The 13,751-nt window shown below is 31.8% G+C and overlaps 1 protein-coding gene across 3 annotated transcripts in view; it reads left to right on the top strand.

The window, feature by feature from the left end:
• Positions 1-875: 875 nt before the first annotated feature.
• Positions 876-13,751, top strand: part of LOC124360025 (glutamate receptor ionotropic, kainate 2-like) — a 33,129-nt gene continuing 20,253 nt past the window's right edge. The window contains exons 1-6 of one of the 3 annotated variants that reach the window (XM_046813254.1): positions 876-921; positions 5,470-5,622; positions 5,911-6,095; positions 7,050-7,207; positions 10,679-10,820; positions 12,296-12,451. In XM_046813254.1, coding sequence (XP_046669210.1) covers positions 891-921; positions 5,470-5,622; positions 5,911-6,095; positions 7,050-7,207; positions 10,679-10,820; positions 12,296-12,451 — 825 coding nt within the window. In that variant the 5' untranslated portion in view covers positions 876-890. Of the gene's footprint in view, positions 922-1,648; positions 2,169-5,469; positions 5,623-5,910; positions 6,096-7,049; positions 7,208-10,678; positions 10,821-12,295; positions 12,452-13,751 lie in introns of those variants that run through there. The other 2 variants (XM_046813253.1, XM_046813255.1) reach the window with 2 other exon arrangements.

Here is a 13,751-nt window from a genome sequence, read left to right as displayed (position 1 = left end):
TTGGACTGGACACCTTCATTGCAAAAGTGTTAATTATTTTTACTGCATTATTTAAATGTAAGATTACATAACCTCTTGAATTACAAATATTACTTGTTTGATTTGATATTTTGCTATCTCATTTACCTACAACAACAACAAATACAATTATAATCTATTACAAATAACTATTAAAGTAATGGATTTAAAATTATAATAACATGAAATTTGTTCTGAGGTTAAGTGGTAGAGACGACTGAACTTCGCCTCCTTAAATTTTCCTTTTCCAATTTCAATATATAGTAGGAACGTGGAATAATGATAACGTTGAAGCATTTAATATATTTTGTCAAATGTTATTATAATATCAGAGTAATTGTCACATTTTGTTACGTACCTCAAAGTTACAGCTAAGCGTCTCTGCTGGTATACTCAGACGTAGTCTGGTGTCTTGTTTTGACAGATCATCTCTCACTAGAGCTAATAGTTCATCAAACGATGTGGCACTCATTCGAAAATAAGAGAAGAAACTTTTCATTATCATTACGCAAAAAACTCATTAATGTATAAATACTGGCCTTGGCTCAAACGCACTGTGTTCATTGGATGAATACCAAATCTTCTCTTTCTTTTCTTTTTCAATAAGATCTAACAGCTAACACTAGTAATAAGTCTGCTTCACTTAGAGAAGACATCTTTGCCACTGAGATCTGCGTTTTTGACGGCGAGTGTGGCCCATGTCTGCGATTCTGACGCAACGTCATCGTCGCATGCGATTCTGACGCAGCGACCAAAAACGGTGAGTGTGGCCGTAGCCTTATACAATGACAATACAAATAATTTGTAGGTTAAAAATGTCCAAATACGTTTTAAAATATACTTATAATCACAAGTACCTGTAGCATACGACTATGGATCTCAATTCTGTACAAATACACAATGGTAAGAAAATATGAATTAATGCGTAAAGGTTAATTATAGCTAAAAGGAGCGATATGGAGTATATTAGTAAAATCAAACTACCATACACAACTTGATGTTTTATTGATAATAGCTGAAACTGATGTCATACTAGGTATAATATTTTTACTGTCCCCATCCAATTGATAATATTGTGTAGTTAAAATTACAAAAATGCTGTGGTGAGTGGAAGGTTATGAATATCTTTTCGCCATACCTAGAATCCCTACGTGTTTTCTACCACAGCGCATAATATATCTAATGACTGAATAAAATACATGGATTTGTACAGTATTACAGGCCGATGTGCTTATAATTTTCTATTAATCTTCAATTTTATGATCAGAAGTCCTTATTTCATGACAAAATAACGAGATACCTCATATTTAAATTTACAACTGCGTTTCATTAAAATCCATTAACACCAAGAAAAATTTAATAATCTAACCTAGATAAATATATAATGTTATACCATTATTAACTATCTATTAGTACAGTGATATTATTATTCAAATATAAGGTTTCATTGATTGATCTGGGTGCAACAATGCGGTAATGGAAGTTATTTTTGGCACCGACAAGTGAAACTGGATACATCTTAGGTGGACCGATGCGCGCGCAGCGAGAAGCGTAAATGCATCTATTCTGTTACCCGGTATGCCCTCCCCCCCATCCACGCGGGAATTCCAGTTGGAGTTGAACTGTACTTACCCACTTCCACTTTCCACCATCCAGAGTCAGCTGTTGTGCCAGTGTTAGCACTCTGAGAGTGCGTCATGTCATAATATTTTCATCAGGACATCACCCAACTCCACTTTAAAATGGATCCTTCGTAACAAAAGTTTGTTAAATATATATTTTTTACAAAGTAATGATATAATATTTTGTATGAGTACAGTATTGACGTTGCATTTTTATTTTGGTGTTTCATTTATTAGTGGTTAATTAACAGAAATAAATCAATAACAGTAATTTTCACCATGTGATTTAAAGTACAAAGGGAAGTTATTTTTAAGACTTTTACTCTTATAACATGAGCTGACATCTGTACAGATTGTTCCAGTTTTCACCAGTTTTTTAAACTATGAAGTATACCAAGTGCTATATACATTTTTGATGGTGTGAATTGTAAATGTCAATGTGATTACTTATATCAGACATGTGCTTAATAGGGGTGTTATTTTTGTTGGTGACATGTTATGCACACGAGAAGGAGAATTTAATTATTGGTAAGTATGACAGTAAATTTATTTTGTGTACTGTTGCAAATTATTTTCAAATTTATAAAAAGAAAAACCAATAAGTCAAATTATAATTCTGGACAGAGAAATTGGTTCAAAATTAATGCCCTAATTGAAAACAATAACTTGACTTTTACAGCAGTGTGTAAATTGCATACCTGATAGTCTAATTTTATAACCAGTTCTGTATTTTTGAAGCTGGTCAGTCATATCTTAAATACTTGAGGAGTCAACAGCCAATTTGCATTTTTTAAATGCACAACAGGGGATTTCTTGAAATCGATAAAGGAATTCCTCCTTAGAAAGAAATCATACTTTAGCACCTTTTTGGTGGATGTCAATGGAAGGGATGTTTTAAAATTTAAATGATCAAATGACAATTTTGTTCTCGTATTATACTTTTCTTAGCTTGACACACTAAAACGGACTGTCAGCTACATAAATAGTTGTTATATCAACGCTTTCAGCCAAATAGTCGGCCTTTATATGCTTAGCTGACATTGATTTAACATTTATTTACAAGTTTGTATTTTGGTTTTAAGAGTGTCAAAATAAGAAAAATGTGATCTAAGAAAAAAATAATCATTTCATATATTTATCCCTTTTGGTTCCCTTTCATCTCAATTTCCACCAACATAAGCATGACTGACAATCCATTTCTTTCTTAGGGTAATTCTTCTATTTGAAAAAAAAATTTCAATTGAAAAAAAATCAAGATTGTGTGCTTGTATGGTTTAAATCTATCAGCTCCTGGTGGTCTATATTAGTCAAATCCAAATATACATGTTGTATACTGTGCGTAACTAATTTTGTTAAGTTACTTATTTAATTTAAAAATTAAAATACACACACACACACACACACACACACAACAGATTTATGGAAAAAAATAACAAGTATTTAAATGGCTTATGGCACAACAGAACTTTTCTTGATACCCAATGGCTGGCTGTATACTTTGTTTAAGCAGAAAAGATGGCTAGAAATCATAGACCCCTGAGATGCACTGAGTCATATAATTTTCCTAGACAGATTTTTATCAGGATCTTTATAAGAGGATAGTACTATGTACAAAAATGTTTATCTTTTGTCAGTCAAGTAGAAATACATACAATAACATTCATGTAATTAATTAAGCTGACACAGCAAGTTATGTTTAATACTATAAAGTTTGTAATTCCTAAAAAAATAATTGTGTGTGTGCATTAATTCGTATTAAACTATTAACAAAAATATATCACCACTCCATTTCACGAGCTGCGTTTTGATCAATTTATTCCCAGAAAAAAATTCATACTAAGCAATAGAACAAAATAAACTACAAAACATTTCTATTTCTAGCATCTTATAACAATCAAGCTGGGTTCAATGGGACGTTTGCCAGAGGCCATAAACCTTAAACAAACCTACAAATATAAACCAAACAACAGCAGTAATTGTGACTGAGTTCTAGGCGGTATGGAAAATCATTTATCCATTTTACAAACTTAAATCTAAAAAGGCACAAGTGAAATGATACTATAAAAAGCTATTTCAGAGTTGGAAATAAATGATAAAAGTGCAAATTTGTTCATTATTAACAAAAATTACAAAAAAATTGTGAACATATTACGTAATTTGTTAAAAATGTCTTGTTTCATAGGTAGTTCATTTATTTATTGACAAATTGGATTAAATCCAAAGTTTGTTTTATCAAATCTAAAGATAAATTCCTTTCATTAAATTACATTTGGAAAGGATTATTTTGTTTCTCAATAAATAAGAGGTTACAAAATATCTTTTGTTCTATCTTCAGTCATTTTGTTTTTTGTTGGATTATTAGAGTTTTGACAATGTTTACACTATTGTTTACAAAGCAATGTTGAATTTTGTTAAATTTTACATCAATAAATAAGTAGTTGGGACCAAATAATTTTTTGTCTTTTTAAAATAGTTTATTTTTAGACTTAAATTATTTTTGTAACGTCAGGTAACAATTTGTCATAATGAAAACGTATATAGTGATACGTTAGAATTGATTGTCATCTATTATTAGTGGTCAAATAGATTGATTTGTTTTGTTTAATTAGAACATTCTTAATTTTCTTAATTTGTTCATTTAGTTTCCTGTTTTGTCAATTTTGAGGACTGATAGTCTGCTGAAAGTGCAGGGTGTAACTTAGATTCTGTACATACACAATTATACATATTCTTAAATTTATTTGCACACACATTAATTGAATTAAATTTAATTAACTAATTTTAGAATTAATATAACTGTAGAAACAACTATTTAAATACATTGAAAACCTGCCATGTTATAAAACTCTATTGGGGACAAAGTTAGAATTTTCTCCATGCCAAATATATGCAAATATTTTCATAGAAATTTGGTCAGGATTGTACAAAGATAAAATTGTGCATACATGTTTTTTTGACTCATTTATGTGTTTGTTGTAAGGTTATTATAATATTAGTGGATCTTTTAAAAGAAAAAGATAAGATCAACCATAAGTGTGTAACCCATGTAAAAACAGTATTTCAAGTCAAGATAAAAAATGTTTATACTTTTCAAATTATTGTCCTTACAATTTTAGGTAACAAGTTCAAAGTTTTGCCTACTACACACCATATAATTCACAGCATTTACTGTTACATGTATTTTGCTTGTATAATGTCAAACATTTTAGTTAACTATACATTATATAATAATACATCAAAATAACATGTTATGAATCTGTTTGCATTTTTAACAGTAATTAATTTTTGGTTGAAAATGCTAAAACATGATCTTATCTTAGAAAACACATAGCATTTCAGTGTTCCCTTATTACAAAATAAGTATATTCCCTTAAATTCTAAATTAAAAAATATATACCTATATATTTCAAAAGAGTGGAATAACAGTTTTTTGAACTCATTTTATGAATCACTATGTTGTCCTGATTGTTTTTAACTAATTTTACAACTAAACCAAAAATATATTTGGAATAAATGCACTTAGGAACTAATTGTATACCTGGAAACTACACAACTTATAAATTAATTTAAATAACCTTCAGTACTGTAAAGGCATGTTAAATCTATTCAGGCACCGGACAACATTATAAACTAATGTATTTTAATGTATTCTACAGGTTAACAGTATCATACCTAATTATTTCCAAACAAGCAAAAATAACATGTTTAGCATATGAGGTAGTAATTTAAATCCTTAGCTCTCCAAATCCAGATGTTTTCTTTTATTTATTCAGTTTTTAATAATACCATTATACAAATTTCCTTTTCCATATATTGTTTTATTTTTCAGGTGGGCTGTTTGAAGAAGATAGAGGCTACTCCCGAAAAGCGTTTGTTCATGCCACTGAATGGGTAAACGAAAAAAACATCTTGCCCCAGTTCAAATTGGTGCCTATGACACAAGAAGTTGATTCTTTTGACAGTTATAAGATGTCAGTGAAAGGTTAATATTTGCTTCATTCATGAATGTACAATTAAAAATTGGTAGATTCTACTTATATTATTTATTATATGTAAAGACAGATGCCGTACTGGTACCTGAGGAGTTTAAAGTAAACAAGTAAAAAACTAACACAGCCTGTAGAACCACCTACAAACCTAACCATTTCACTAATTAAGAGAATTTTATGGATGAAAGACCCGACCCTCCAAGACTATCAGCTCCAAGACCTAGACTTAAAAAAACTTTCTATAATAAGCTTAATGTTAATTGCTTTGCATTATTTTCCAGTATGTGAAATGATGGAGAGTGGGATCGGAGGAGTGTTTGGCCCTCACTCTGCGGACACAAGTGACCATGTCCAGTCCATCTGTGACGCAATGGAAATACCTCATGTCGAAGCTAGGTGGGACTCGAGGCAGAGGAGAGGATCTTGTCTGGTCAATCTGTACCCTCATCCTTCTACCATGGCCAAGGCGAGGGATAATTAATTATTATATATCTAAATAAGTGAGCCACTCTAAAGTCTGCTTTCTGAGGTGAATTTTAGTCTATAAGCTGTAGAGTAGTGTCATCCAGGATTTGAGTTTGGAGGCTATCAACTCGTACTTAATGGATAGCTGGAGGAGTACAAACTCAAATTTTAATTTCAATTGACAGAAACATTTCACAATGTGCATCAATCATCAGACAACCATCATCAAAAGTAAAGGTGCATAGGCCTTTACATGGCTTTATATGTATATACATGGCTATTAAAATGAAAAACAAATCATAAGAGGACTCATAGAGATAATCTTTTTTTAATCTTTCTTAAAACAGTCAAATTTTAGAGATTTACATTCTACCAGCTTCTTCTTATTGGACTCAAATACTTAATTTATAAACAAACACTTCAATAATTATGAAATTTTATTTTTGTAAGGCCTCTTGTGTTCAGTGAAAACATTATCAGATCCACATTCAAGAGATGTATTAAGGTTAGAAACAAAGTTGCACAACCTTTTGTCAGTTTCTGCAAAATAACTTAGTTGATCTTTTCTTTTTGAAATACTATAATATACTTAAAGTACAAATGTTTACAAAATAGTTACATAAACTAAGACGGTTATCTGAAACAAAAATATAATAGTACTAAAAATCAATTGTAAAATAATTGTGTATTAATTTTAATTATGTTAACAAGTGTTATGAATAAAAACATTTAAAGGTAAAGTTTAAAATAACACATCACAATACTATAAATGTACTTTTAAATCAAAATTGATTAAATTTATGTTAAAAAATAGACAGTGCTTAAAAAAACTTGAACTCTTGTGTAACAAAACCTAAAAGTATAATCACAATTTTCTAACACCTCCCCCTCCTTGTTTAATTTTGAAAATAAAATAAAATGTTTTGAATAGACCTTTCAATATGTTGGTCTGCAGGTATTTGTAGACCTGGTGCGAGTTTACGAGTGGGAAAGCTTTACGCTGGTATACCAAGACAACGATGGTCTGATTCGTCTAAATGGCCTGCTTACGTACTACGACCATAAGGGCTTCCCTGTGACAGTGCGCCAACTGGACGAAGGCAAGAATTACAGGTTTGTCTACCATGGTATTATTTAAAATAGGTTTTTATTGTTTTTTAAAGTTGGGTCAAAATTTACAGGAATCATAGATTATTTTAAGATCAAACTTGATCAGCCTTGATTTCATAAAATTTTTATATTTCTTAATCAATTTTGAAGAAAATTAATCAAAGTTTATTGGTTTATGGTTTTATTAGAATGAATCAGGTTGCAATAGAATTGTAATAGAATACTTATCAGCTATGATTAGTTATTTTAATGTGAGGTAGAACAATAACTGATGATTTCTTGACACTTAATTACATAAATACAAATTATATATAATTAATAAGTACTCTATTGCTAGTATCACCTGAGGCTAAAAAAACAGGAATTTTCAGACTGTGTAAATGTATATATTTACTTACTATACGCCCCCAACAGACGAAGAATTTTTTTTACTTTTTAGCACTTGTTTTTCCTACCCCTAGCTGGTACTGTTTGCTCTCACCAAATGTTCACTTAGGTAGTGTGTAGAATGCATGCATGAAGTACAACCATTATGTAGCACACTTGTGGAAGTTAAGCTTTTAGGACTTAATCTAGATTTTGCGCTTACCTGGGGTGCGCATACCAGCTCTCTTTGCTGCCACCTTTCCAGAGTCTTTTTTTGTCTAAAGAAACTTACAAAGAAGTTACGTACAAGTTCTAATTTACTTATCAACGCCTATTTTTCACATTTTCACTGTCACCTTTTGTATGTTACTATTGTTTGGGGCAACTCTGCTGGCGCAAAGGAAGTTTTTAAATGTAAAATAAAAGGTATCTGCTGCGTCATGAACATTACTGAGAGAGATTCTTGAACACCTTTCTCTATATAATTAGGCATACTATCATTGCCTAGTATCTAAATTTTACGTAGCCTAGTTTATATCAAAGAAAATCAAAGTTATTGACATTTAAGTAGTGTGTGTAAGGAAGAATAAACGACGAACTGACAGATGATAAGAAATAATGTGTGAAGTGCTTTGCACACTTCCAAAGTGTGCCAAATATACTATAGACTAGTCATAGAGGCTGGTTTTTCTTTAGTACAGTGTGTTGACTTCATTTAAGTTTTTGGTCAAATATGGTTAAAACGTGCTAAATGCTGCATCAAACAACCTGTCAGCAAATCAATCCTGGTCAGATGGGTTGATTTAGATCATTGGAGAACGATCAAGAAGTATCAAACTTGATACCTTAACTTCAGCTAACCGCAATCAGACATGCTCTATTTTTTTATCGAATTTCATTAAACATTTTCATGAGGGGAGACAAATAACATTGTGATTTCATGGTGTGTAGTTGTCATGGGACTTAGTCATCTCATTATTGAGTTTGAGTCTCTTGTCTGCACTTAGGGAAATTACAACTCCAAAATTCTTTAAGTTAGCCTTATGAATTCTAATCATAGACATACCTAGTTAGGGAAGAAAAGTAATAATTAAATTGTTATAAGTAACAATATGAAACAAAATTAGGTATGGCTGTGGTTAATAATCTATTGTTTCCACACTGAAATAGTATTATAATTATGTATATTCTCTTAAAATACTGATTTCTTACACCTACCCCATTCTAAAATTTTGCAACCTGAATGTCCTCATTTTCTACCTACTCCTGTGATTCTAGTGATATTAGATGACACCAGGCTGCCTGATTTGCATCTCATAACATGGTTTGTTGATTTAAAAAAAATGAGAAGTCGATCTCCTTTAGCTTATTCCACAACTATACATTTTCCAGTTTACTTATGGTTACAAGTGTGATTAATTAAAAGACTTTCAGTTATAAAAGTGATTGTTTCTATTCTATCACTGATTCTCTCTTCTATTTCTATTCTTTTTCATTCATTCGTGGAAATCTAATTTTTCACGTTTCTCAAGAATAAAATATGTTTCACCTTCTGCCTCTTTACTATATATCCAACATCACTACATATAGCACAGTCTTTTTTACTTTTTAATTTTGCATCATAAAATGGGACTTATCTGACAACATGTTTTTAGATGTTTACAAACATTGCATGCTAACATCACTATTTTTAATTACAAATAAAACATATCAGATGTAAATTTAATACCACTAGTGAATAATAACACATGTTCCAATATTTATTTAATTTTGCGAGGCCTACTTCACAAATGTCAATTGCCTGACAATGGAATCCTCGATTCTGAAAGGCCTCACAAAATTAAATTAATATTGGAATATGTGTTATTATTCACTTGTGGTATTAAATGAAAATATTTCCAATGTTTCAGGAATCTTCATTCAGTTGATGTAAAGTCAAATTTTTAGAAATCCAAACAAAGTGAATGCATGCATGCTCTATTGGTATATTTTGAACTATGTAGAAGACATAGACAAAATATATCAATAGAAAAGAATAATATACAAAATATGTAGATGCCGGATGACATTTGGTAAAGAATATGAAAGGATTAAATCAAAGCCCTTTTCTTTATATTAGCTGCTTGTATATCAATGTGACTGTAGTAGAAATCAATTCCAACATTTGATATCCTTGGTTGTGGCTCAGATCATTGTTTAATGAGGAGAATCAAAATACTAATGAGAACATTGTAATGGCCTGTTCTGTTGATATGCAATATGTTGCTTCACACACAACAGAAGCAATGCCATCATTACAATTTTAATAATGTTAAGATTACATCCATTCATCTTTGATATTTTGATATTAAAGCAATAGCAAATGCTTTAAGTGTTCTAGGTTTTTTTTATGTACACTTTTGAAGTCACAAACAGTGAATTCAGGCTGACATTTGTGCAGAGTAATGTTACCGTACCATTGCAAGAGATGACACGGCCACAAAATCTCCTCAAGGAATTCATGTGAGATGTGATGTATAAGTAGTTGCTTCGTGTTGAAACCAAATGTTTATCATAGCTATTCATTTTCATTTTAGTTTATGGAAAAAAGCGATCTAACATCTTTAGGTAAAGCTCTTGGTTTACTGTTACAGTTTGACCATCCTAATCTAAAAAGTATGGCTCGCTGATGTGTTACCCTACAGTACACTGTAACTTTGGTTTCATGCACAGTGTGGTTCGAGCTATATTACCATGTTTGAGTCTGATCAATATTAGTAATGTTGTTTATGGACATAACCAAGAAGGTGATAATCAGCATCATCACTAATTAGTAGAAATTTGTAGTTATTCATTAAATCGGTCATCTGTTCAGACAATTTCTCACGATTTAAGTTGTAGAACAAACATTTTCAAAATACGTCTCTACTACAAACAAAAAATGAACACTGGACTACTGACTGCTTCATGGCTACTAAAATAGCACCATTAGATAAAAAGGCTTAAGAATACCTTATTCCCCAATATCCCCTCCACATGACTGTTTGACTGTACATGGAAGAATGTCATCAGATAACTTTGCCGTTCCATGTATTACTTCGACTACACTTTATCACTGTTTTTTCCCAGGCCAGTGTTTAGGAGAATCAAGAATACCAATGAGAAGAACATTGTATTGGATTGTTCAGCTGATATCTTATACACTGTGTTGCTTCACGCCCAACAAGTTGGCCTGATGGGCTCAGACTACAACTATATCATTACTTCTTTTGTGAGTATCTAGTTGTTCCTCCATAAAAATATCTAATCAAATGTAGAAAAAAAACACTTAAGTTTGCTTATAATTATTTGGTAATATGAGAACCCCAGCAGGAAGTTTGACTTCTGGGTGGTTTGTACTTTCCAGTTGAACCTACACTGGGTACAACGAAAACCAATGTGTCACTCAAATCTGAGTAACCCTACGGATGTTCACGAGCAGCACATCACTAACCGCAAATGTTGAGATATTGGGGTGGAAGGGTAGATCAATATGTCTAGTTTACTGTGGAGGATGACTGTTAGAGCGGGTAGAACTCCTTTCATATCAAAGGCTGCTGCTAGCCTAAACATGAAAGAGTACCTTCCCCTACCTGCTTTGACTGGAGGGGGCTGGAACAAAGATAATCTCCTCATCTTCCAAATTAAGATGACTGAGATCAAATCAAATCAAAAACATCTTTATTTCCATTATGATACAAAAATTTATAAATCGTAGAAGCACAATTTTACATTTATAATATAAAATTACTTTAGTAATTAAAAAAAACACATAAAATTGTAAAAAGAAACTTAAATACTTATATGTAGACTACTCTAATATTTGTGGAAACTATTCCTCACATAGATGCATAGCACCTGTGCGTGAAAGAATGAGTCCCATTAATTCAAAAATAAGTTCTTTAGGGAAATAAGATGTGTAAAAGTGTTGTTTACTTTTTTTTTAAATATAGAAAAATAATTTATTTAATAATTATAAATACAGATAACGCTCATAGTAGTATAGAAGCAAAAACAATATGAGGTTATAAACGAGATGCTATAAGCAAACATACTTATCAGTGGATGTAGGTAATCAAGGGAAGAATAAATGACAGACTGACAGATGATAAGAAATAAAAACCGACAGACAAACAGATTCCTCAGTCAGGATAATGCTTGAGGCCTCTGCCTCCACCTTCAGTTATCCTCCCCCAAACTAATCTTACCCCGCATCTCTACCTACCACGCTTGCAACCAACACCACATGCTCACACTCACACGCTCTCTCTCTCTCTCACACACACACACACACACACTACAGCTAACATAACACGCTCACAAATATAAAAACACGCTCCCATCCTGTAATTCAGTTTTGGACATTAAACTCTGTAATCAGATGTTATAATCCTTTCCATATAATCACGACCCACACTTTTTAACCAATTTTTACTTTTATTTTATAAGTTGATAATGTATATAAAAACATATCCTTGATAAAGTCTGGTAAATTTCTATAAATAATGTGAGAAACGTAACATGTATTTGTTTTTGGATAAATATATAGCCTACTATCTCTCCTCATAGCATGTCGACAGGACGCGGTCTGTACCGTGATAAAAAATAAGAAAAAATGGTACTGTATCTGGGGACATTTTCCATTATACATAGTTCTTTCCATTGTTCCATTTTAGAATCAGTTTTTTACTTCTTTGGGTTTCACAGGACTTCCAGACGATCGACTGGCATCCATTCATGTACGCAGGAACCAACATCACAGGAATTCGATTCTTTGATCCCTCCTGTAGTCAGATCGAAGATCTCATTCAGTTCTGGAGTAAACGAGATGAAAACATGAAAATAACAAATAAAACTTTGCGTGTAAGTAACAACTAACATATGAATTAGACTTGTACATAATAATTAAGAGGTTGTTTTATTTCTTAAACGGTGTTAAATTGTGTTATTATTTAAGATTGAGAAAGCGCTGAAATACAACAAAGACACAAGCCATGGACCTGTCTTTTTATTAAATGTATGTGATTACATAATAGAAATATGACAGCTGGTGTAGCTGTTGTATTCAGGAAGAAAATTGGTAGGCCACAGCTTTCAGACCTCAAATCAGACAAACTTACGTTTCAAAAGGTAAGCCATGGAGGAGCCTGCATATACAGCCTAATTACCAAAGCGACGTATAATGCAAAACCCATAATTCAGGACTAACAATGATGCTTTTCGCCCAACTGACTCAGGACTTCAAGGCCAAAGGGCTAAAAAAATTGATCTGCTCCCCAATGGTCTGTGTGAGAGATATGATTCCGCCTGAACAATTCGCCAAGAACATAGTGGCATTCCATCAAGAAACTGGTGCTTCAGTAAGTATTGTGTGCTGTGACCAGGTATCACAAAGAGAATTAAGGCGTGGACTTTCACATCAGGAGTTTATGTTGAAAGCTGAAAGAGTCGATTGAAGATGGCATCTGTAACCTTTCATCTGCTGTGGACAGGATATAGAGTGTCAAGACGTATCAGTTCCTGTGGACAGTCCCCCTACTTCGACCCAGACTCCAGTAGATGAGGAAGAGGATGGTGTGCGATAGACTTAAAAAAACGAACCTCCAAACAAAAATATAAAGAACACTTAGATTTAGATAACTTCTGTTTAGTTTGTAACAAATTTCACTGCTATCATGCAAATAAGGTAAATCAAAATTTAAAATTTAAGAATGTTTGGCCTATTTGTAAGGAAGCCAAAATTGATCAGAAATATAATTGGCTATTACATTTAAATATCCAAGGAGGAGTACTTGATAAAAAAATTGATTTAGAAATAATTCTACAAAATTCAAATATTCAAATTATTTGTTTAAATGAACATTGGTTGAGTAGGGATAGTGTTACCATTTTAAATAGTTTTTCTAAATTATAATCTGGCACATTTTTATTGTAGAGATAGAGATTATCATGGAGGCTCATGTATTCTTTTGAAAAATAATTTTGAATTTTAAAACCAGAGAAGATCTGTGCATTTATAATATGGATTCCGTTTTTGAAGCTTCATGCATAGAAATAATTAATTTAAAAAGGCCTATAATTATCATTTCTATTTATAGAGTGCCAGAAGATTCAAATTTCAAATTATTTTTAAATAAGCTTTTTGTTAAAACTTTTAGGTAAA

This window comes from Homalodisca vitripennis, chromosome 4 (genome assembly GCF_021130785.1).
Source record: "Homalodisca vitripennis isolate AUS2020 chromosome 4, UT_GWSS_2.1, whole genome shotgun sequence".
Taxonomy (NCBI): Eukaryota; Metazoa; Arthropoda; class Insecta; order Hemiptera; family Cicadellidae; genus Homalodisca; species Homalodisca vitripennis.
The sequence above is the reverse complement of the archived record's forward strand: the minus strand, read 5'-3'. Positions and strand labels throughout refer to the sequence as shown.